Source organism: Manacus candei, unplaced genomic scaffold (genome assembly GCF_025592945.1).
Source record: "Manacus candei isolate 608988 ecotype Guabito, Panama unplaced genomic scaffold, ASM2559294v1 h1tg000069l, whole genome shotgun sequence".
Classification (NCBI taxonomy): Eukaryota; Metazoa; Chordata; class Aves; order Passeriformes; family Pipridae; genus Manacus; species Manacus candei.
The window spans coordinates 4,603,867-4,629,582 of record NW_026138117.1 but is presented as its reverse complement, the minus strand read 5'-3'; the positions used below and the strand labels follow the sequence as shown (position 1 = coordinate 4,629,582).

The 25,716-nt window shown below is 41.8% G+C and overlaps 1 protein-coding gene across 1 annotated transcript in view; it reads right to left on the bottom strand.

Annotated features, from left to right (window-relative positions):
- The window catches only part of NPAS2 (neuronal PAS domain protein 2), a 104,398-nt gene that overhangs the window by 5,636 nt on the left and 73,046 nt on the right, over positions 1 to 25,716 (bottom strand). The window contains 12 exon segments of the mRNA XM_051806780.1: positions 36 to 148; positions 150 to 209; positions 1,505 to 1,699; positions 7,568 to 7,714; positions 13,553 to 13,645; positions 13,817 to 13,923; positions 14,648 to 14,789; positions 15,485 to 15,566; positions 16,107 to 16,254; positions 17,412 to 17,518; positions 18,421 to 18,503; positions 20,821 to 20,939. Of these exon segments, the coding sequence (XP_051662740.1) occupies positions 36 to 148; positions 150 to 209; positions 1,505 to 1,699; positions 7,568 to 7,714; positions 13,553 to 13,645; positions 13,817 to 13,923; positions 14,648 to 14,789; positions 15,485 to 15,566; positions 16,107 to 16,254; positions 17,412 to 17,518; positions 18,421 to 18,503; positions 20,821 to 20,939 (1,396 nt within the window).

Here is a 25,716-nt window from a genome sequence, read left to right as displayed (position 1 = left end):
GGCGGGGGCAGGTCGGACACCGGGCCGGGCCGTACCTGAGCTGCTGGTCGTGGTTGCAGCCGGGGCCGGGCGCGCCGGCGGTGCCGCCAGGGGGCGCTGCGGGGCCGCCGCCGGCGGGGGCTGCGGCGAAGGGCGGGGGCGGGGGCGCGGCGCGGGGGGGGGGCGCGGCCGGCCGGGGCCAGCTCCGAGCTCCGCGCTGCCTTCGGGCCCTGGAGGAGAAGAGCAAGGTGAGGCAGCCAGACGCGAGCAATAGCACCCGGCGATGCCGCCACCCGGCTGCTGTGGCGGTACGCGGAACGACTGTGACACCCGCTGCTGCCCCCCGCCCGGCGGCGCTGGGAAAGCAATGCCCAAGCGACCCCCCCATGAAGACACGAGCAAAGTTAGGTGTGAGGAGCTGCCGCCAAAGGCCATGATGGGAACAAACCTTATTAAAGCTAAAATTTGTGGGGTTTGGTTTTTTTTTTCCTATTGCACAGAATCACAGAATGGGTCAGGTTGGAAGGGACCACAGTGGGTTACCTGGTCCAACCTCCCTGCTCAAGCATCCCAGACTGCATCCAGATGGTTCTGGAATATCTCCATTGAGGGAGACTCCCCAACGCCTCTGGACAATCTGTTCCAAGTGTTCAGTCACCTACACAGTAAAGGAGTTCTTCCCCATATTCAGGTGGAACTTCCTGTGCATTGGTTTCTGCCCACCAGCAGAAATCTGTATTTACAATACAGATACACTCTTTATTTTAATAGAATCATGATAATACAGGTGTGTTGGAAGTGAAAAGCTGAGGGCTCTGAAGATAATAATGCAGCTATGTTTCCCGCACACTCAGGGAGCTGAAATAGCTTGGTTTTCTATGAAGGCAGGTAGAACAGGTGGGTGGAAGAGCAAACACTGGAAATGCTGAGAAAACAGCAGTGAGAAAAAAAATACCATGCCAAACCTACTAGCTTTCACAGATCTCAGTTACTACTCAGGCTGAACTTTATATTGCTGTGCAGGAACCTGTTAACGCTCATAACCTGAGGGTCTCACACAAATCTCAATGTATATTCTGTGTGCCATCACAGCAGACACAGGCTTTGTTGCGTTAGTTGTGTCCCACTGGACTTGAGGAGCAAGTATTCTGCGAGGTCTCGCTGCTGGCACCACTACTGCTAGTTTCCAGTCCACTTGGGGACTGGAAGCTAGCAGTTTCCAGGTTTCTTTCAGGACCACCCAAAGAACAGTTAAGTTACCCACAGCTTTTGCATGCTCCCCTTGCTCTGTTTTTGAGTTGAAACAGCTGCTCAAGTAATCCTCCTGGCTGAGGTCTTAAAAAAGAGATTTAAGCTAAAGTAAATGCTATAGGGAAACCCTTTATATAGACTCCCTTATAGAGAAGAATAAGGAAGGGAAGGCAAAGGCATACTTACAGGATTGACATGATTTTACTTCCTTGCTTAATAACAGTTTGGTGTCTTTTTTCCACCTAAACACTTCTCTATTCAAAGAAATTATTACCTGGCTCAATATCACGCTTGCTTCTCTCAGTGCCTGCTGGTTTGTTGTTTGTGAAGATGTGATTTGCCCTTGGAGTTGAGGACTGGATACAAGCTGCTGCTGAGAAATGGCCTCTGACCTCTGCTGTAGCTGTTGTGGGTCCAGCTGCTGAGTATTGCTAAAGCTCAGGGACACTGTTGGCTGCTGTAAGAACATCTGGAAAAGAAGAGGGGAGGTTTTTTTACATATCCCAGCTGTCTTGAATAATGAAAGTGACAGAATTAAATCCAGAAATATATTATAAAATAAAGTTAGCACATTTCTGGATTCATTATGCAATTACTGTTAGTTGGAAATCACCTCTCATTCCTGCATTAGGAGTTTTGCTGTCTAGTTTCTTCATTTCTTGTTCTGCAAGTGCACCCATTACTAGTGAAATGTGTCCTGAAGGTAAAAGTTCTCTCTCCGTGGGGCAGGCACAGCCCTCGGAAGAGCGGTTCCCAGTACATTCACTGTGTTCTGGGGCATCCTGACCAAAGAGTAACTCCATGTCTTTTCAGTCCTTTTCTTTTTCCTTTCAACAGTAATCTGCCTGCCTTTCAGACAGGACTGCTTTTGAATTTGTCTCTGGAAATTCAACACCTGACATCCAGCTGAGTCTTCAAATGTTTTTAATGAGGCCACAGTCAAGCCAGAGCTCTCCATGCTGAATGGCTGTGTCCTTATCATTGAGAGGATGTGTAAACAGACAGTCGCTGTCATTTATCTGATTTCCCATCAGGTAACTGTCGCCTGGTGTTCTTCCTAACTGTGCCATGCATTTGACTTGTGCAAAAGAGCTAGCCCTTCCTCTGTTAGAGTTTCTGTAAATGATGTTCTCTTTTTTCCTGCATTGCAAGATGAGGCTTTCTTCTTTAAAAGTTATAGGACTTGGGAATTTTTGCTTTTCTAGAGGCTATTTCTTTTATTATAACTGCAAAGAGGAAAAAGTAATCTTTTAAAACTATGCATTATTAATGCTACAAGCCCTCTTTGCAGTATTTTAAACCTAGCCTCCTGCCACCAAGGACTGTATGGAGATACAGCTGAAGTTCCCATGCAGTTGAAGTCACTTTTGGAGCTGACTCTGATTCCATGCAACTGTTACGTTCATGGAACTCCATTAATTTAAGTGGAGCTACTTAGGTTTTAAATGAAATGAGAATCACAATTACTCTCTTCATTATTCATCCATCAGCCTCATGCGTAGCAGTATGTCTGAGGTACACCCAGTAATTAGTACACCTTTCTGCAGCTTATTGCCATATTAACAATTCCCTAAACTATCACGTCCCTCTAATTTTTCTTGGAAAAAGCCCATACCTTTCTCCAAAGGCCTGGCACAATGCACTGCTTTTCTCTGCGTAAGTGTGGCTTGACCCATCATGTTTGTACTTATTTATCTAGCTTTTAAAACACATTTTTTATTTAAATATGATAAATTTTTAATGAATTTCTGTGTGCCAAGATTTTACTCAGAAAAAAGGTACAAACTTACATTAATCAGCTGGGGGGGGGGGCAATTAAGGAAAAGCAACAGCTTGTTTCAGGTGCTGTAGGCTAACCACATCTCAAAGATGTCTGATAGAAATAAATGGGTCAAGTGACAGAGCTGAGGCTGCTCAAAGCAGGTCTGAAACTAGCTCCGAGTGTTTTATTTTAAAAAACACTGTTCACTGAGTTTGGAGCCATTACATATCAGAAAGACAGATGGTCTCACAAGTTCTGCCAAGTAAATAGGTCTTATTATGAATAAATCAAAGACAGAAATTATGAAAATTCATTTTCTTGTTTACTTTCTGTACATAGAAGCTAAGCTTTAGACATGTTTAGTAAATGAAGTCACTTGATTAGCTCTAGCAATGAAATTGGTCACCACTGATACAAAATTTGATATAAAGAATTTGACATAAAATTCAGAACAGGTGAAGCAAGTAGTGCATTTCAAAAATGTCAGAGGGACTGTGGGCCCAGTGGTACTGGACAGATCACTGCAAATTAAGACCTTTAGGACGATTAGTTTAGTGTCTTCCCTGTTCGTGGCACACAATACCAGAAAAATACTAAGTTCACCCAATATAAAGTCAACATCTATCAAGGTGAATGTCAAGCAGGCTGTGAACTTGCAGCAAACTACTTACTTAGCAGGGGCCTCCCTGTGTGCATGCCTCACTTCAAGATGATGGCCAAGGAGCTTATCCTCGAAAGAAAGCAGAGTAACCTACTTTGCAATTACCGGAGTTTGTCACTGGGTAGGAATGTGCACTGTAAATGGTTGGCAGCTAACGTGCTATAAATTTAGAATCAAGTTTATCCCAGTAAACCCATTTCATTTGTTCACGTGTTCGTACCTTGAGAGGGCTCCGAGTGGTTCATACCTAGGGACTCTCTGTTGCCATTATAATGGCCAAAGCAGCATTGTTACCCTCTGAACATAAATGATCTAGAAAAAATTAAGCTCAGAGCAGGAAGCAATGGTGACTGTGTCCCTGCAGAACTGAAGACTCAAGATGCCTTATCAAAACAAGAGTTAATCTGAGAGAGGATCAAAGCGTGGAATTCCTACCTGCTAGTTAAACCTAAAAGCTTAATTTGTACAAAACCTAATGGTGTTTTTTCATAATGTGCCTCTTTTATGATAGTCCTGCCTGAATTCCCCTGAAACACTGAAATATGGCAGCTTTAAATAACAGCAGAAACCTCCTAATAAAAAATGAATTCTTTCCCAGTCTAAGTATATAAATTAGCAGCCTCCTAACTGTACTGCTGCTAATGACACGTCTTGTTGGTGATTTTGTAGACTGCAAGGTCAGTGAAGCATCTTACAAATATTTTTTAATTGGCCAGATTGTTAACATACACAGCAAAGCAGCGAGGGAAGGGAGAGACCCTCTGACACTGCTGCCCCTTCATTCCAGGACAGATGGTCCCTACAGCTAATGGGTGAATCACACTGACAAGAATCATGAGGAAGACATCTCTTTGACTCTACCTGTCGTTTGAATAATCAGGGGATTATAACTTTTGGGCTCATCCTTACAGGCATCAAGACTCTTTATGTAAAATATGTAAAGATGAGAAGCACAGCACTGGGAAGCTGAGATTCACTGACTTCGAAGGGAGCCCGATTTGCAAATGACGGGTAGCTGTGGACAGTCTCGACTGTAGTTCTTGCAAGCTGGTGAGGCTCAGCCCTTCTGCCTTCCTCCCTATCTACAAATCATTAGCTAGACTGTTCAGTTCTGGAGCAGACACAGCATCCTTCAGACTTCTGAGGTTACTCTTGCTGCTCTTGTCCCGTTTGTCAGGAAAAGCAGTAACAAGGATTTAATGGGGTTTTGAACACCTTTATTCAGGGCCTGTAACCCTCCCAATGGTTTAATCTTTCACTGCACAAGGCTCTTGCAAATAGTTTCTAATGCAGACTACCGTGCTTAACATCTGTCCATCTGGGAAAGCATTTCCTGGTGGACTGCTGTACTGCAGTTTTGAAGATCTTTGAAGGAAATGAAAATCGGGCTTAATTCTCCACAGAGCTACCTATACACTTCTGTGAGGAATGGAATGAACCGGTGGGGATGATATGCTAATAAATCAGCTAATGAGGGAAAAGCAGGGAACACTTCCCCCTTTTCAGACAGCCTTCGGCACTCCCCCATGCTTACAGCTGTTCTTCACAGAGTATTAAAGAGACCAGAAACGTGCTTGATAGTAACGCTCACCTGTTTGCTACTATGCTTTGTAGCTCTGATAATAGACACAGATCAATGTCTGCAGACATCCAGCTCCCTGAATGATGAAATCTGTGTGGCAAAGCACATGGTTGAATTTCTGATTTAACAGTTTACTTCTTGCTGCTTATGAGTCACAAAAGAGCTGCATGCAGAAGTATAAGGCTTTCTTTGAAATCAGAAAGTAATAGGCAAGTAAAACAAAACTAATTCCTGGTCTCAATCTATCCCTGCAACAGCACAGTAATTTCTTTGTATGTTTTTTGTTTTTTTACTTAGAGAAAGTGGGAGAAGAAAAAGGCCTGGCCAGGAGTCAGTGTGACTGCTCACATCTCATTGCCTTATTTGTTTGCTCTAAGGAGACCAAAAGGCACCTAAAACACAGAGGATGACCCGCCCCATCCAGCACTGCCCCTTCAGGCAGATATGCAGGCCCTGCATTTCCAAACTGCCATCTGTTCTCCCTGCCTCTCACTTCTGCATCTGCAGTAAGCTGGGAAATAGTTGGTACTGACACCAGAGAACTTGCAATGGTCTGAAAATACTTGGTCCAACAGTCTTCATGAGAGAGGGGATCACCAAAATGGTATCACTCAGAGCAACAAATTGGTATGGGGTGGGCAGGACAGAACTACCCACCATTTACCCACTGTGCCTCCTCTTCTCTCTGCTTGAGCTTCCTCTGAGCACATCTGAGAATCTGTCCCATGGTCTTTGGGTTGTTAAATGCCCCCTAGTGCATATAGGAGACAATTTTCTAAAAATAAAATCTGTTTCCTGCATATAAGGATGTGCCCTAATCTTCTACTTTTGCCTCAGTTATAAAAAAAAAAAAAAAAAGAGTGTATATGACTATTGAAGACTTCACCAGGAGACAGTAATGGTTGTCACCCAATTAAAAAGAGAGGAAGTGAGAATATGACATCTCTTGATACTCATAATAGCAATAATAGCTTTCAGACATAAGACATGATTCTGAACTGAAGGCCACTTAATTGCACAGAGACTTTCCCTTCCCATTAATCAAAGTCAGTAGAGAATCAATAGAAGAAATGCACTGAAGCTAAACCTGGTCTACCTATATGCTTATATGGCACCAGGAACAGGGAATCCTGGGTTTGGGACCCACAGTTGCACTGTCTTACAACAGTGCACATGCAGCAATTTAGGTGGTGGCAAGGTTTCTAATTTGGCTTCACGGATCCCTTAATTGCCTAAACATACAATCCCAATTTGTTTTAATATGTGAAACTGCATTTCACAGATGCTGATGATGGGTGAGAGTCTATTTCTGTGTGGAAGTCACAAGCAGAATTCCTGCTGACTTGAGTAGTTCCCAGGTTTTCATCCTGTGCTTAAAACGTTCTTTGAGATGTTCGTTTCTGTGACAGAGCTTGTCTTCTATAATAATCTTGCTAGTATAATACTCACAGAGGGTGCCCAATGCAACATTTCTAACAAGGGTCATTTAATCTGGCATTTATAGTTAAATTATGAGGAACATAGCAGTAATCACCCCACATTCAGAAAACTTCCATAAAATTGCATGATTGGTCTATTTGTTGTTAAGGGAAATCTGTGATGTACTAAACTGCTATTATTTCTGAGGTTTGGTATACATAAGGGGTAGTAAAAAGCAGATACTGTACTAGAGAATTCTAGCTCTGTGTAGGAAGTATCAAAGCCAGAAGAAGAGCAGCCTCAGTCAGATTTGCCCTAAAGGCTTAAGCTGGTCCAGTGAAGAACAAACTCCGACATCTCCCAGGTGTGAACAAAGGAACATCAGCAGAGGTTCAGGGGTTTTAACATGACAAGGAAATTAATCTCTTGTGCTCTCTACCTGAGCCAGGCTGGGTCAGGAAAACAGGGAGCGATGAACACTATTTGAAGGAATAGCTGGACAGGGAAGATACTGAGCATAAGTGATGTCAACATGAAGCAAGCAGTGACTGGATGGAAGCTAATGAATCAGAGACATGATCATTGGCAAGTCTGAAACCGAACATTTTTCTACTACAGTTGCTCAGTCTGAAGACTCAATAGATAAAGTAATAAAATGCTACTGTAAGTGACCCAAATTATTCTCCTCCTCTTATGGTTGAGGTCTTTCTTCCTTCTCTTCTTCCAGAGAGCTCTTAAATCTTTCTTGACATAGGTTATTCAAGAGGCTTTCAGAGGGCAACATCCTCATTCAGATGAGCTAGTTTCCACTTGTCCAGATTTCCTGGACTCTGGAGCAATTATAAGCTGCCAACTGTATCAATGGCCATGTGAGAGAGGATGCTTGACTCTGCCCCTTCCAGCAGTTACACACCTGTACGCTGGAGTCTTGGACCAGGCAGAGCTGCTCCTGGATCTTCTGGAGCTCCTCCTGCTGCCACCGGATGTTGGCCTGCAGGATCCGTGTCCGCTGCTCCAGTTGGTCCTTGATTGTCTGGAACATGCTGAACTGTGCTGAGAACTGAAAGAAAAAAAAGGGGGAAAAATCAGTCATTATAACACAAACAGGCCTCAACAGAACACTGTTCTCGATGAAGGTATTGGTTTCTTGATTGTAAAGCACAGCCACAGAATAAAAAAAATGTTTGTGATATACTAACATCTAGGCAGAGATAAGTCTTGTCTACTTTCAATTTTATGCACATATATTATATTGCCTCAGTTAGAATGATCTGCTTACAACTGACCCTGTTCTGTTACAAGAACTGCTTTTGAGAGTATGCTACTTTAAAATATCAAGAGCATCTTAATTGGATGGCAAGTTAGTGCATTATTTTTATTAGCTTGTAGTCTGGAGCCCTTAGTTTGGCATAACTGTTTATTCCAGATGTGTTTCACTAATGCTTTTCTTTTTCTGCACAGAAATAGTAGTTCTTCAATGGTTTATTCTGTTGATGACTTAGTAAGGCATCACATAACAGACCACAATAAGCATTTTCTACATTTGTACACCTGAGTATAGTACTCAAGCTACAAGAAATACTCATTAAGTTATTTTTATATGTGATGTAAAATGAATAGCTCAGCTCAGTGGGAGAAAGGCTGTTCTAAGTAATAGTATAAAATAGAGATCACTAATCAAGGTCAAGAAGGAAGTGCAACTCCCAATAGCAGCAATACCTGGCACAAACTGCAATTATTCAAGAACTGTGGAGGGGACTAACACAGCAATAAATTCCTATTTTATTTGGTGTTTTCAGGTATAACTCAAAGTTAAACAAAGTTAATTATAACCTTAAGAGGCTTTGGAATAATTGCTTTGCATGAGCTCATATTCCAAAAGAAAAAAAAATAGTCTTTGAAAAAATAAAAAAGAACAACTTCAAAAAATCTGTAAGCTTTTCCGTAATCAAGACATCCAAAATCTATCTGAAAACGTGTGATGCTGGGAGTGTCCAGGCAAAAGAAATATAATAATTTTGATGTGACTTGAAAATGGTGCCCTGTTCCTGTAGTTGTTCCACTGGCTCTGTGCTAGTTGGTGAACTGATGCATGCTGCTGGAACCTTTCTGCTCCACGGTGCATTGGCTTACACTGTTTCTGGCTTTTTAATAGGAAAACAAAAATGGAAACAAGATGGGAATTAAGGAGTACTTTGGTGATAGCAACACTGTACAGTTAAACGAAATTTTTGGCTACTGAGAGAAATCTAAATGTGACAGGTCAGATTTGTATCAGCTAACTACTTCACCTTAAACCAGTAAAATATGTGAAAGTACCTTTATATTCCCTCTAGCAAAGCTGAAATCTCCAAGTAAATGGCCCTTAGGAGAGGAAGAATGAGAATTTCAGACAGTTTACTTCTATTTACCAGGCAGAGAGTAGCTTTTCCACACAATCTGTGAGGTGTCAGGGTGGAGGTGAGTTTCATGGCCAACCCTGTATAGGGGGAATGAGGGCTGCTAAGGTGGCCCCTGCAGTTGCTGCTGGCAGAGGCCCTCATAGCCCACTTTGCTGCCAGAGGTACCTGTGAGTACTCGCAGCTTGCACTGTCTGCCCAAGGAGGGACGTGAGCCCTGGGCCTGTGCTGTGATTCACGATGCTTTTGCCTTCAAACAGCAGTGTCATCATGTGCAACCCAGTCCTCTCCCAGAGCAGAAAAACAGAGTCAAAGCTCACAAAGGGAAGTTTACGTTACTTGTAATTGGAGTTAAAGGGGAGAAGCCATAGGAGGGTCTCTCTAGTCTATGTATAAAGTATTAACCCAAGGAATGGTTGAGGCAAAACTTCAGATGTTTGGGAATAAGGACAAATGACTAAAAGGGGCATCTGGTGCTGCTTGTTGCAGCCCGACCCCATGTTTCTGAAAAGACCCAGGTACTCTGATTTTAGGAGTGGAATGATGCTATGTAGCAATGACTTGCTTAGATGAGATGCAGCTAATTGCTGCTTTAACCTGGGTCTGTATAGAAGGATTTTAGTGAGGACTGACTACTCACAATTAAAAGGATACTGGTCAGACAGGAATTAAAAACAGTTGCAGCCAAAAACTTCATTTTAACTGCCTGGCTTGCTGATGACAGTCTTTTCATTAATGTGCAAACTCCTTGAAGACACTTTGGGAAAGGAACCTGATTTTCTTCAATTGATAAACATTAAGGAATTTTGTAACAGGTAATTTTATAATCATTTTATACTTCAACAAGAAACGAAATCCATTTCCAAGCCTTACTTTTAAATTTGAATTTGCTTTGCAAAGTTGCACACAAGAATATATTGCTGTTGATTTTAAATTATTATTCCTTCATTTTTGGGGTCAGGTTCTTATATTTAGCATATTCATCTTATACGTTCTTTTTGTTCTCTTTTTCACATGCTTTTTGTATTAATACACTTAACAACAACAATTAGCTGGTATACTGGAGTGAAAGCCATTACAGAAGAAGACAAGGAACTTTCTCTTTTGCTTTTTTCCCTTTCCCACTCCAACCCCCAAATTGTTGATAACTCTAGCCATGACCCCTTATGCTTACAGAGCTTCTACTGTTTTTGTACAATGAGACACTAACAGCAATTGACCTGCACCAGAGAGTATTTATCTCAAGATCATTAACCGCTCTACTAATTAAGGGAAGAATCTGTAATTGTATAATAAATTAAAAGAGCTTAACTCAAAATGTTCCACAGAAAACACTGCCCAGCTTTAACTCTGCCATTGGCATCAGATGAAGTTGCTCTTCATCTCACTTAGGTATTTACAAATGTTCACAGAATCCTCAGAAAAGTGCATGTAATACACAGAAAAGTGCCATCTTTCCAGATAAAGTCAAACATGGAAGACTAAACCTCTGAGATGCCTATAATTGCAACAGTTTAATCAAGGTTTGTTAATGCAGAAAAAAACCCCAAAAACCCCACCAACCAAAAGCCACAGCAGTAATTTTAGTGTGATTTCTTAGAAAAAAAAAGAAATAAAGCCATGCATTTGGGATCCTATCAGCAGATGTTCTGATAGGAACGGGCTTGATGCACTCGTGCTGCTGATGGTCCACACAGGCTGTACAGGCTGGGGAAAGGGACTGGCACTTCTGGGCTGTGACTTCTCTCCTCCAGCATGGGCATCTGAAAGATGCCAGCTGGACCATGCCTGAAGAGAGGTGTTTCTCTCCATTGGGTGCCACCCCAGGCTGCCAGGGTTACTCCCTCTCTCTAGGTGCTGGGGAACTGCAGCCAGGGAAGGGGAACTATGGCCCCAGTGTCTGTCAGGATGGTCCCTCATTTCAGATGTGATGAACAAGAAGATGGACACCTCAAAGACATTCTGTTCCCACAAGTTTCATGACAATAGGTAGCTGGGTAAAGAAAAGAGACCCTATTTGTTTTTTAGCTCAGTTTCCTTGAAATCTTTCTTTTCTGCCTACCTTCCAACTTTCTTTCAATCCTTCTGGCCCAGGAGATGAGCCGTATTTCTTGCCAGAGACATGCAACAGAGTTGCTATAGTGTCAAAAATACCAGACTTCATGAAAGCTTTAGCTAAGCAAGGGAGAGAGCGATCCACTTGTCCCCTCCTCCTGCCGGAAAGGCTGGCTCCATGCACCAGCCTTGCAAGGCACAACCCCTTGGGAAACTGGGTTTCATTAGTTTTGCAGCTTACCGAACAACTTGTTCGTTCTTTCTGTCATCTGAATAACACCTGCTCAATCCCAAATGGATTATTAGTGTTAATTATTATTCAGTCATCAACATCCGCTGTGTTGTAGGGGATTTTAATTTATGACAATGAGAAAGGCAAACAAACAGATATTCTAATAGGGAGCACTTGGTTTAAAGTAAACCATTCACATTCAGGTGACATCTAGCACTGTGCTGTCTGTTCATTCACACAAGCAAGGCAGAAGCTAAAATGGCATTTCATTGGAGACAAAACCATCACAGCCTTTGCTCGAAATAAAACTAATCAAAGTTCAAGCAGATGCTGCCTGAGGCAGCAGCTAGCTGCTTGCTGCAGATGCAGTTGTGGCCACTTAAAATGTTTGTCTTCGCTGCTGCCACTCTTTAGTCAAATGTTAGCTGCAAGGACACCTGGCTCCCTGTGTGGCCAGGCTGGACACGCTGCCTTTCAGCTCCTGCCATGAGTCACCCTTAGCTAAAGGCAAGAGGCAGAAAGGCACCAGGGAGCAACCTGCGCAGCTCCTCCTTGTGGGCTGGCAGTGGGGCACCTGGCCATGCTACTTCTACAGGCAATGAGCCTGTTGAGGTGTTTAAACTGCTGTGAAATGGTCAACTAGGAAGCCGAGGAAATGTTCACAGTGAGAAGCATGTGTACCTGCGTTTCGTCCCTCACTCGTCTAGTGCTGCAGGCACCTTGTCTTTTAAATAATTAATTATCTTGCTGCAGGCTGACATGTTAATTATTTTAAAGTGTGAAGTACAGAGTACTCTCATAATTTTCATGATAGTTTATGAAAATCTCCCAAGTGTGTGGAGATCTGGTACTCTTCGCAGGAGTATCACTATGGAGTGTGAGCATTAGCAACCCGAGCTGCAATGTCCTGGTGTTATTTCCCTGCTCCACATCAAGCTTCATTTTGAGCTTCACCAGGAGCACTGCTGTGACTTTGCTGACAATTGAAAAGAAGGCTGCCAGAGGGCTGCCTGTGTAGGCAGACTTGATCAGCCCTCTTCCTTTCACCAAGATTTAGCTGGCCCAAAGAGACTTAACCAGTGACCGGATGGTGCTCCAATTTGGCGGAAAAGAAATGGAGCCGGTGTGCCAGTAAGAGCATTTTACAGGGAAGAAACAGGTCAGTGAATGTCTTGGTAAACGACTGGAAAGCTTCTTTTCACAAAGAGCTTTGATGAGGAAGAAAGGGGGGTAGAAAAAAGTCAAACAATTCATATACAGGTTTATAATACATAAACTAATTGATGTTTGAAAGTGCATTAATGAATAACGGAGAGAAGTATCTGTAAAAGAAAATCAATGCTCAGAGCAGATAATTGACATGCTGTTTCTTTGCTGCACGCTGGCATGGAGTCATGAAAAGAATATTAAACGTAGAAGATAAATGAGAATTTGTTATTTTAAAGCCAGGATCCTCAGGACTTTATATGTTTTATATGCTACAGGAAGAAACTCTGGGATCTTGTGAGGGAGTACAGGGTGCCAGTGGTAGAAGCAGTCGAGGTCCAGGAATACTCTGCCATTCCTAAAATCAGAGAATGATGGGGTATACCATCACTGCAGCACCACAGGAGAAAAACAATGTGTGGAGAACATGGTACTCAAATTTGCTTCAATATCCTTTGCAAATGAAATACTGAGGTGACTTTTTGGGCAATCAACCACTTTTGAGATATGGATTAATAGATTGAAGGAATTTGAACTTTATCTCCATCCTCACCATTACTGGCACACTCACAAAATGGGTGTTGTTGAACTTGCGTATCCTTTACTGCTTGTTAGTTCTGCATCAGCACAGCCAAATAGGTGTTTTTAGGAGGACTGTGTGTCTTTTTTAGTTTCAATTCTCATTGTAGTATTGATCTTGATGGGACCTGGTTCTGTAAAAGCAAAGCTGAAAACTCTTTTTCCATCTGTTTTTCGTTCTCCTGTGAAATAGATGTATGTGTGCACCTGAATCTACATGCACCTGGGCTTCTGAACACCTGCACGCAGTTATATGTTTAAACACGCAAGTGTACAACTCAGATCACTTTCCCACAATATTTTACGTGTTTGAGAGCTGGTGGATTTGGGGATTTTAGTTCCTAGAGAGGTAACCTAAAAGCCCCAAAATGAGAAAATATCAGGAGATAAGCAAGTGACCTATTCCACTTCCAAATCCCCAACTAACCTGTGCCAGAGGTGCAGGCTGATTTTGCAGAGTTGCTTGAGGCAGCAACTGCTGTGGGAGAAGCTCACATGGAGGCTGAGAAGGCAAAGAAACCTAGATTAAAAACAAAACAAACCAAAACTTTATTTATAAGTTTGGCTCCTTTAAATTTTAGGTTTCTTCTAATGCCATGGCTTTTGTGTAAGTAATTTTTAATTGCTAAGCTGCATATGTGGCACATGCTGTATACCCTCTGCCTATTTCTGTCATTCCTTGGGAAGTTACCTGAAGAGCAGTAGGTTGACTGAGTCTATGCAGAGATAGATCCTGCTGCGCGCTTGGTGTTCTTGGCAAAGGAGTGTTAGACTCTGCAATCAGCTTTGTTGGTGTAGCTGCAAGAAAAGTACTGGTGAGTTCTCACACGCTGGAAATCAACCCTCTTTGAAGTGGTTATTATGACAAGACCTAGGTAGAAATTATTACAGCCTCACTAAATTTCAGTGGGAGTCAAGGCTGTTCTTGTTGACTTAAATGGCAGTAAAATTAAACTGATAAGGAGGGTCTCGGCAAAGATAAAAGTAAATGAGACAGATTATGATTTTGTGCTCCAACGAACAGAGCAAAAGGACCCAGGAACTGTTCTAAAACAGCTGGAACTCCCTTTATATGGGCCAAATAACTGCAAATTTAGGTTAGCTCACTGGCTTTTCTTTCAGACCAGGGAGCAGAAAGAGTATACCCAAGTCAACACTGAAGCATCCTGAATCTTGGCCAGAAAAGAATCACCCACAGGCCGTTATTACTCATGTAAGTCTAAAGAGGTCTCATATTGTTCATACTGATGCCCTCAAATCTGAAGACAGAAGTCCTCATTTTTGTAACAGATTGAAGCAGCAGGTCTCACTGCTAATCCCACTACTCATTTCCCAGCACTTAGGTGGCTGCACTACAACCTTCCCTCTTGTATGTTACCATTTCAGATTATGCACTTCATTGTCAGTGCATATCATTGATAACTCATAAATAACTGTTAAATTATCAGCAGTGGTATATAGGCACACATTCTGTAACTTGGCTAAATTAAAAATAATGCAGTAACCTAGGAATGCCACTCACATGCTGGGTCTGACTTGGGTGTGTGGGAAGATTTTGGTGAGCTTCTAGATGATACTGAGGGTGTCCGACTGGCGCTGAGGATTGAGGCACCAACATCAAGTGCATTAAAGTGCTGTTCAGGATCCAAGCTGGCACCATTGTCCTAAAACAAAGCAGAAAAAGGGAATAACTGTTGCATCTGTCAAGGTTAAAGCATTTTGAAATGCATTTAGTAATGGTTGCACACCAGTTCTTTGGCAGGCCTAAAATGACTTGAGCAGAACTAATCCCAGGTAGACCAGCAGAAGACCTGGACACAAGGTGTCAATGTCCCTTCCAAATAGCATCTAAGTAATGCATTTTACAAACAACTGTCACTGAGTTAGAAATAAATAGCAAGCTATGCCATACTCATTTTGTGCCTTCAGATGTTTTTCTGAATCTTTCGTGTTCAGTTGGATGTGACAGCAACTGCAACCTCTGTGAGACACTCAGCCATGCATTGAGGAGGAGCTTTGCTGTGTTCCCTCATCAGATCACTGAGATATAGCCAAGAGGGCTGATTGCCAGAACTTGTTCAAATTAATCTTTAAACTGTAGTATTTTGCCAAGGAAAAGTGGAGATATCTCACACTGCCCCTGCCCATGTTCTACTTTATTTCTGGCTGTTACTGATCTCCAGGTTTATCCTTTCATACTCATAACCCAATTTGCGTTAAAATTATTCAAGTGAGCAGTGAATTCTGAAGTTGAGTGAATCCACCCAGAAAGACAATGCTGGGGTCTCTGGTGACATTAACATAGGAACGAGTTGTGATTACTACATAAATTCATGAAAAAAAGCTTTTCTCGTTGTACCTTGAGTGCTGAGGACACAACCTCTGAGGACACTTCTTCCAAGCCCATCTCCTGTCTCCTCTCCACCCGAACATCTGCATAACTGAATGGAAAATATAATTCTATGTATCAACATGGAATTCTTATGTTTCATTAAATGTGCTTTAAGAAAGTAGAGGAACATTAAATTACTGTACCGTTTTACAGGTTAAATGAACAGCTGAAAAATCATTTAAGTCAAATGCTACTGAATAACATTTGAGAAACTGTTTTAATTTTCAGGTTTTGGTCTATTCCTATCTTCTTGAAGTCAAGAAGCATATTAAGGAAGAATATATAAAGGTCAAGTTCACATCCTACAACTTCTTTATGACTTCACTGAAAAGATTCCACACAGCTCTTTAAAAACAACATAAGGATTAGAGGAAGTGAATATTTAAGGGATCTGTCTATTCTCTATTTTATATACTAAGATTTAGTCTGACAATTTTTCTATAATTAACGTATTTCCTTCAGAGAATTCAGGCTTAACTTTTTCTTATTTAAAAGACATTATGTTTTTAGGAGAATATGTTGGCAGACATGAGGATGCCCTTATCTTACTGTCCTTTATGTCCCTGCGGGTTGCTGTTATTTTCCATACCTTACCACCATGTGTGTGCACACAATAAACTCTGGCTTGGAGTTCCACTGGTGGTAGGTGATATAGTAATGGGTCTGCAGCCAGATCCACTGCTGTCCTTTGGTCAGAAACCGATAGCAGCACGACTTCCCCTTGCCGAACTGCATCACTGTCAGCAGAAAACACATGCAGCTTGTAACACAATTTTCCATGTGAAAATGACATGAAATGTGCATAAAAGTCACAAAAATATCTGTGTCTCCCCGTCAATTCCCAAGGCAGACAGGAGTCTAAGCACCAATTTTGAGTAAGTGCTCCCTCAGCCTTATGATAGAGCAAAAATCACAAAGATGAGCAGGTATCTTCTTCCGGCACTTTAAATGGTACACTCCTACACAGTACTATTAACCTTAAGTTTGGACACTAATGCATTGGTGTCTGCTACAATTTAAACAGAGACCTTACCCTGCTTTATGTACTGATCACATACTGCTTAATTAGGCATCTGGGATTAATTTCTAAGAGTGATCATCTTAAGTTCTAAAGCAGAAAATACAGGATAAAAATGCTTGTAAAGATGAGTATTGTGTGCTGATGGACTCAGAATGAAGTGAGCATAAGAGATAACACTGTGCAAAGACAACAAAAGGAACTGAAAGGAAGTTTTTAGACCAACAAGAATTCAAACTACAGTAAATAGAGATGTATTGAAGGTTTGAAAGATTCACAAAAAAAATTCACCTCTGCGTTTTTTCCCTGGTGATTTCAAGGGGTTCCCAAGCACCCCCATTTTTAGCCTTTCTATATTTTCAATGTCAACATATAAAAACTACTGTTGACAGCATACTTCCAGAACAGGCAGAAGTGGTAAGCTGAGATGCTACAGCCAGTTCTGTAAGCAAATATTTGAAAAGCATTGCCTCATTTTCTTTACTTAAAGAGTTTTCCAATTAAACTTTAACAGACACTATTTAAATAATCACAGGTAATCCCAAATACACAGTGGGGAAATAATCTACAAGAATTTCTTGAACTATTCCTGCATAGTCTTCACTAACGGGGATCTAATCTAGCACATTTTATCCATTCGGTTAGTCTTGTTGACTACTTTTGGGGATACAGAAGGTAAAACTGTATTTTCCAAAGCTTGATAAGTTTGTCCCAGATGCCAATCAGCTGCAGGGCCTCCAACCTGCTACAACTCTTCTAAGGTACACAGGCTGAGGCAAGAGTCAAACTTCCCCTTCCAAGTTTAACTGCAACAACATTCCACTGAAAAGAGGTGTCCCAGCGACTTCCCAGGAACCTGGGCCATGAGATACTTACAGTGTTCATGGCACCTTGCTAGCAGCTCCAGGTCATCTATGTGGTAATAGTCGTAGCCAGAAGTACCCAGCACTTCAAAAGGCAAGTATCCTATAATTGGCGGTGCTCTGTGGTTAGGCACAACATAAGTGAGTTCATAAACCATAAAACAAGCAGTTCTGCATGTTGACATGGATATGCAAAAAGCCCAGATCTCCTTTCACTCATCGGTGTACAGTTGTTCATCCCAGGGGACTGGATCCTGACTTTCCCCCACCTTGTGCCTGGGATGCCCAGCTGAGCAGAGCAGTACTGGCAGCACCATCCAACCAGGACAAGGCTATGACAACCCCTTTTTTCCAGGGAAAATGTGGCTATGGGAAGCAATTCAGCTTCTCAGGGACCTTCACACAGGAACCTGTGGTGAGGAGCCATTCCCTGGCTGTTCCTTGGTCAGGGGCTCTGCGGCAGCTCCTGCAGTCCTTGCAGGGGAAAATGCATAGCGAGGTGAAAGGAAACCATCATTTGCTGGGACTAGGGGGATAGGAGGGGAAATTGTCTGTGCTGCTTCCCTCTGGGTGCCTGGAGAGCTCATCTGTGGTGTGCTGAAGCACTTGCTTTGTACCTTTGCCAGCACAGATGCCTCAGGCCAGCACAGACTTTCACTCCATAACTCGGTGGGAATTGCACACACACAATCAATGATTGGATTTGGAAAGAAGGATTTCTGCAGCTGTATAATAATTAGATAATTTTGCAATGTGACCGACTTTGGTCTGTTGATAATTTTAAAGGAAAGAAGAACAAGCTAATCAGAAATTTGGCCTGACAAACGGGGTACTTTTGTTTTAAAAGCCCGTTAAAAATAAATGCAAAAATAAATGTAAAATAGTAAACTTTTGTAGGAATTTCAGTGCAGCCCTCCTGTTCAGGAGATTTAGATGTGAAATGGAACACTATTTGAGATAACTGTACTTACGAAATAGCAGTACACAAGCACCAAACACAACCAGCTTTTCTTGTCACCAACCTGTGATCCAGGAATAAAAATTTCCACTCCAGACTGTGTCTTGATGTGAATTCCTCTAGATGTTCTTCCACAATGCACATCTCCTGTCCAATGGAGAAAACTGACTTACTGAGAGTTGCAGCTTCACCCCTCTGCTTCATCTACCTTTTGTTAGCTATAAATACATGGTGCATAAAAGGAGAAAACAGAGGATTCACCTATTTTCTGGCAATTCCAGAGAGGGATCTATTGTATTTAGCAATGCCAACATTTTTGCAGGAGCTGAGGAGAAGAACTGGTGATGCACATGAACTTAAGAGCTGAGACACTGCCTCAGGGTGCCAAAACTTTATGGCTTTGAAGCAGTGCCTGCGGTGTAATGGCTGTGTTGTCCACAGCCCCAAGGAGCAATGCCCTTTTCCAGCATCCAGCCTATGCCTGATCCCACTAGGGTTTTGTCATGTCTTGCTTCACTCTCCTTATGTTACTACAGATACCCACCACGCTTGCCTGGTCCTTTTGGACATCTGCCCCCCAAGCTCTCTTTGAGAAAGGGGAATACTCTCCTCACTCAATAGCTGCAGAGGAATAAATGCCTTTCCTGTCAGGCAGGTAAAAGGCAGCAGTTTTGCATTGTACTTCACTGCTGCAGCGAAGAAGCTGGCTCTGAAGACTCACAGCAGCCCTCAGTGCTCACAAGACTGATAACTAATGAGCAAATTACAGGAGGCAGGGTACGGGTCTGTCTGTGAGGCAGGACATCCCCAGAGGGATGAGGATCAGGAGGCAGTGATTATTTGTTGTGGAGAGGTGGGAACCAGAGGGAAGGATGGCACCATGGTGCACACCTGTGCATGGGCCAGGGCTGGTTGCATGTCCCAAGGCCAACTTGCCTCCTGCTCATGGCTCTTCTCTGCCAACCTCTCCTCTCCCACTAGAGGAGGGGCAACTGGGCTGGGTCTTGCCAGCGTCAGCGCTCCAGATTTGGTGGCATCCAGGGTTACTGTGTCCTTCATGTCTCTCCTGCAGGAAGGTCTCCATCATCGCTGACAAGGACAGCCTGTCCACTAGCTCCCAATGCTGTTATTCTCCAGCTCCCTGATGGCACATCCCCCTGTGCTGTGGGCTCAGTGATACTCTCCCATCATCTCCATTGTTGCTTCTCTCTCTGCTGTCCTTCTTGGGGAGAGAAGACTTTCAGACCACTAATGTTTTAAACCCTCCTGGGACCAGAGGACAAGTTGAGGTGCACTATCATCAAGCATTTCTTTCATACATATCAATGCTGACAAAGTTGTTTAAAGTCTCTGGCTGTGCAGAGGCAAAAGGCTTCATGAACACTTTAAATTCCTCTCTCCCCCTCTTTCCAATTTAGGCCAAAATCCATGCTGATGCCAAGAATGTACACTAAAATTCAAGGTGCAACATACAAACATTGCTGTGTGCAACCAAATTGCTGATTCTGCCTTCCTTAGCCAGTCACATAAACATTTTTACCTTCTTTTTAGAGGAGGAATACTGGGGGTTAAGTGAGTCACCCAAAGGAGAACCAAAGAGATGAGTGTTTAGGACTTTGTGGCAGTTAAAAGCTTTTCTGGGCTCTTCAGCAGCTGCTTCCTCCCTAGTACCACACAGCTCATTGCCATGTGCAGCCCATTTAGTTTCCCTGTTTATTTTGAGGTGTTAGCTATCCGAAGACAAGGGAATTTGCTTTTAGGTTTCCCAGAGTACCTTAACTCCAACCCTACTCTTACTATGATTACTGTGGTTAAGATTTATGGGAAGTGTCCTCACTTACCCAGAAAGGACTCTACTTGCCTGCCAGGGCCATGAATCAGTCAAGAGTGCCCTGCAAATCCCAGAGCAGTAACAGAGCCAGGCCAAGGAAGCAGTGATTTCATACTGGCCAGGTCTAAATTACATTAAAAAAATCTCAATCCCTGAGGATGGGGCATCTGATGCAGTAGTTCACAGCTGTTAATTAGGGAACAGCAGTGTCAGGCACAAGGTTGGATTGTCTATCCTTATAACCACAATCATGTATCTCACTACCAGGATTTGGGAGGAGGGAAACTAGCAGCAGTCAACCAAAGACACCGAGGGCACAAATTAAAGTGTTGGTGGCCACCTGTACATTGTCCCATTGCAGGAACAGAAAGCAGCAAGGAAGAACCCAATTTCAAAGTGACTTTGTAATTCCTAATGCAAGGAGGGTTTCCATTTACCATGTGATAGGGGCAGAAGTGACACTGCTTCCGCAGATCCTGGCTTGCACTGATAATCCGCTTCACTGGATTTTTATGCATGAAATGTGATATCTGTAATCCATTCAATTAGCAAAACTAAGAACCTTCTATGTCACCTCATCTGAAAGTGTTACGAGAAGTTCTGAAATGAATGGGACCGAGGGCACGGACTTACCTTTAAAAACTGAGGCGTTGCCAAACGAACAGTCGCAACGAAGCAGATCTGCTTTCCCAGGGACGTTCTGTAAGCCCTCGGGACAGCCTCGTCAAAGCCATTGCAAGTGGAGTTAGGCACTAGGTAGGGGAAAAAATGGGACCCGGAATCATGCCTCATATAAGATTTTCTCTCCCTGAATATTTTGCACGCTTGAAGCCTACTAATACTATTTTTATTCAGAGAAGTGTTCTAAAAGCTTTTAAAGCTGATATGCATATATTTAAATCCAAGTCAGTCATGTTAGTCAGAAAGACATCAGAGCTTAACTTCAAGTATGAATTTTACAGGTTAATCCTGATAAAAATAAGGCCAAACCTTATTACAGAGCACAAAGCAGTTTTCTGGAAAGAAACCCCATGCATCCAATTGCTCTTTTTCACCACTCACAAGAAAAAAATATATGCTGCAGCATGCCTAGCACCATTACTTCCACAAGGCAGTGAAAAAATGCGCTGGCAAGGGAGGTAGCTGAAGAGAGTTCATCAAGTCATCAGTGGCAAAACACTAGGGCCCACAGCCAGCAAGGCTTCATCGAGCTAGTAAGAGGCTGCTTGTGATTCTTGGCTGCTGAAGAGTGCCTTCCCCTCCTGCATCTAAGAAGAACTGTCCCCAGTGTGCTCAAGTTCTACTTGTTTTAAAGAAGACGAAAAGGGACCCTGTGCATGGCTTCCAGAGATGGGCATATTTGGCAAGTCTGCAGGTGGCCTGCTGTCTCCTGAGACAATGGGTGGAAGGAAAAGGTGGATGTGATGTGGCTACACACTTTGTGTATGTTTTTTTATTTGCGTATTTCACAATTGCATGGCTCTTGTGTTGCTTGAGAGCCCACTAGCACCTCCTGCCACAGAGATGTGCTGCCAAAAGAACGTGTTGCCTTAAGCCAGCCCACAGTCCCATATTAGAATGACATAAAGCAAATTACTCCTCCAAATTCAAGCTGTTTAGAGATGGTAATCCCACTCCCACAGCTGTGAAAGAAAACTGTGTGCCAAGCTGCAATGGGAAATGGCTCTTGCCCTGCTCAGCCAACTGTCTCCCATGGGGGCAGAGAAGGTCCTATCTAGCAACCAGAGTTCACCAATGTAAGTTAATCTAATGCTAATAGAAATTAATGCTAATATGAAATTATCTTTTCTCACTATTAGGCCCCTTTATCCAACTTTATGAAGTTTCCTACAGTTTGTCTCTTCTGCACAGGACAAAGCATTACTGTGAAACTGAAGAGTTTTGTAGCTATCTGGGGAGGATATAAATAGCAATTTTTATCCTGAGGTGCTTCTGCACCGGGCTTTAGTTCACTAGCATAAACTGTAGAGATAGAAGAAGTCTCAATTTATCACATTTGTTTTTGGAACCCAGTTCAACCTATTAAAAGCCTTGGAATATTGATACATTACTGGTAACAAGGATAACAGGGTAGGAGATGGAAAAATAAGTACTCTAAGGCGAATTCACACCTATGATTAACTGATTTAGGCCACTGTGTGCACAACACATAGTGCACCAAAAAGGGAAAGAAAGATTCCTTATCTGAGAAGACAGCACAGATGTGAACATCCACAGAGATTATAGCCCTCTCTTGTAGTTGAGTCTGGAGGGCATGGCTGACTGGATATTGAGATAAAAAACATGGGCAAAACTCTCCTCTTTTCACCAGCAAAGCACACTTGCTCTGGGGACTTCCTAGGAATATGTATTCCCATTTTGATCCTGGGGTTATGTGTATATATGTGGATTTCTATGGGATTATTAATACAAGAGGTGGATAAAAGGAAGAGTTAGGAGCTGCAGGAAACAGGAGAAGCCTGAGTAAAGAGCTATTGGTCCATCTCTGATATTATCATCTTGTGCAAGTCTGTTCATTTCTGTAGTCAGTCCTCTTTAATAATAAATGGGAATGCTATAAACCCACACTATGGGCATTGTAAAAAGTTACTTCCGAGCTTACTATGTAGGATGTTGTCACATCTGAAGTCAAGGGGGCTGTTTCTCTCTGTAACAGCCAAGTTCAGTACCAAATGCTTGCAGGCTGGGCTCTTAAATATGAAAATAAGATAAGCACATTCAGCCTCTGAAGCACAGGTATGATAAGTTAAACTAGTTAGCAAACCATGGGCTTGCAAATGACACCAGCTGTAGGAGAAAGCGGAGACTGAGTGGAAACTAAGTCACCAAAGAGAGCAGATAATTTTTAATGTCAGCTGTTGGATGTAAACAGCCAGGAGCCTGAGACAAGCAGAATACATCCCTGACTGTGGCATTTAAAAAATAGGATCATATTTCCAACAGGTAAATGCAGTACTAAAAGGGTAATAATTATTGTGTAGGACAGCTAGGTAGTGAATTTGGGATTTCATCACAACTTTTGAGAATGGTGAACTTAAGCAGCAGTGAATTAATAAGCCCAAGGAGATGAGACAGAGCTGGCCTGGTTGGAAGTCATCCTGTGTTTGAACAGCTCCTGTGCCATCTCCATACTCAGCTGCCTTTGACAAAGCCCAGAGCATTAAAAGCCTCAATGATGCAGGCAGGTAGCCACCACCTTGCAAAGTACATCTCCATCTGAAAATGACAACTACAATAACCAAAAGAAAAAAACCCATTCATGTTTGCTTCTGATTATTTTTTTTGTATCTGTTCTTTCCCCAGCTCTATCTGCACAGCCTGTTTTGCTCTGCTTTTGCAGCTGGTCAGCAAATTTCAACTTTTTTTTGTTGATAAGTTTTGAAGTGTAGTTAAAAAAAGAGATAATTGCAATAATTAAAAAATTATAATCATCATAATAATAAAATATTAGTAACGAATATTATAATAACAATAATATATTGATAACTAACAATAATAAAATAATATCATAATAAAAATATAAACCTTTTAAGCATGCCTTCTGAAAAATCATACTTTATAATTCTCCAAGTCTCTTTAAAAGAAACACATCTTCAGGTAGTGAAGTTCAGTAGCGAACTTTCTGAGAGCACCACAGAAAAAGAGTGGAGTGAAAAATACAGGATCAAGCCTGAGACTAGGATGATATTAACATTTTTAAGTCCAATACAGGGCTTGGAGTGCTTCCGTCAGAAGATGCCTGATGAAGATGTTAAACTGGCTATAAACAGGTTGGTTTGGGTAAATGAGGGCATATGTGTTTCACAATTAAATGATCTGGAGAAAATATCTTGAGTAGGGAATTAGTAGGTAGTGTGACAAAGCTAAATACATTATCAAAAAGGTGAAACAGTTGTCTCAAATATATCAGTTAGCTGATACTCCTTAGCATGAATTTTAATAGTTTTTGCCGTTACCTATCACACCCGCTGCTCCTAGAGCTACCACAGAATCTTTCATAGAAGTATTAAATATCCACAAATATCTCGTAAGATAGAAAGAAGCTGATATGCCTATATAATTTGTTTTTAATTGTTGCTGTTTTGTTTTTAAAGACAAGGACACTGAGGACAGAATGTTAAAAATAAATAATATATACAAGGAACCAAACCCTTAACTAGCACAGACAAAAAGATTTTTATCCTTAGGGATACAAATCATGCCACCTGAAATGAATGAAAACATGTTTAGAAAACCCCACATGCCACTTTATTCAGTTAATAATGGTGCAACAGTCAGTTGCTTGGTCATCTTATTTTAACATAGAATGTGTAAAACATAATCTTCCTAAGATAGCAAGCCTCCCATTTATGCCATTTGAAAGAAGAAATCCCCCCTTTCTATTTTGTCAGTAGATGTTAATCTTTAAAGAACCAGTTTTAGTGACTATCAAACAAACTCAACAGCGATTTCAAAAAATACAAGCCAAACAGACCAGAAATCAAGATTGTTTCATATAAATAAATTCAGATCACATATAAACAGAATATCCATCAATTAATATATATATAATGAAGAAATCTAAAGTGCTGGTGGCAAGCCAGATTGCCCACAGTAGCTTTCGATGAATAACAGTGACAGTGTCCATACATCACCTGTCTACTTTGATCTCCTCTCTCCACCTTCCTCCTCCTGTTTCTCCCCTTGCCATCGTGTGTTGATATGAATCCCAAGTAAATTCTTTAGGACAGGAATGGTGTCTTTTTCTTAAATACCCATAGAGACTCCAGCATGAGTGCTGCATATTGTTAGTTGCAGCTTCTATGATATCATTAATAGCAAATATGCAGCTGTCGGTTCTGATCAAAACATTCATTTTGGATTGAGCTATTCTTGTGTTAGATGTTTCTGCACATACTTTGAGGGTTCAAGATCAATGTATCTCCTGTATAAATCTGTTTATTTCTTTTAAAAAGGAATTCAGATTGAATTACTTGTTCTGGGAATTACAAGATTTCTTCTCTCCTCAGCATAATAATTATCTTGATGTTTATTCTTATATCTGAGAGATATATCAGCTCACAGTAGAGTATCTGCTATTATTAGCATTCAGTACCAGATACTTCTTGAGTTTCCATGTAACTGGGAACAAAAATGCACAATTTTAAATTCCACTATAATATTTAATTATATTACTTATTAGGAACCTTTTTTACATAATGGTTATCTCCTCCTTCAAGAGAAAAACTTCAAGCATTTTGGACAAAAGGACAGATCCATCACTTTAAAGATGCTGGTGGTCCTTTTTTGTATTAGTGAACTCTTTGAAAGGAAGGACTCCATCTTTGTCCCTTTCAGGAGTTTTGAAGCAAGTATGTCACCTCAGAAATAGGATGCTAATACCAATATTTGGATATATAATTATGAAAGATCTTTGTCTGTTTACAAACGTATAAACAATTTTCACAGGAGGGATAAATTCAGTCCGTCTTATCATTTCTTATCAGACTAAGCTATTAAGCGGCTTTG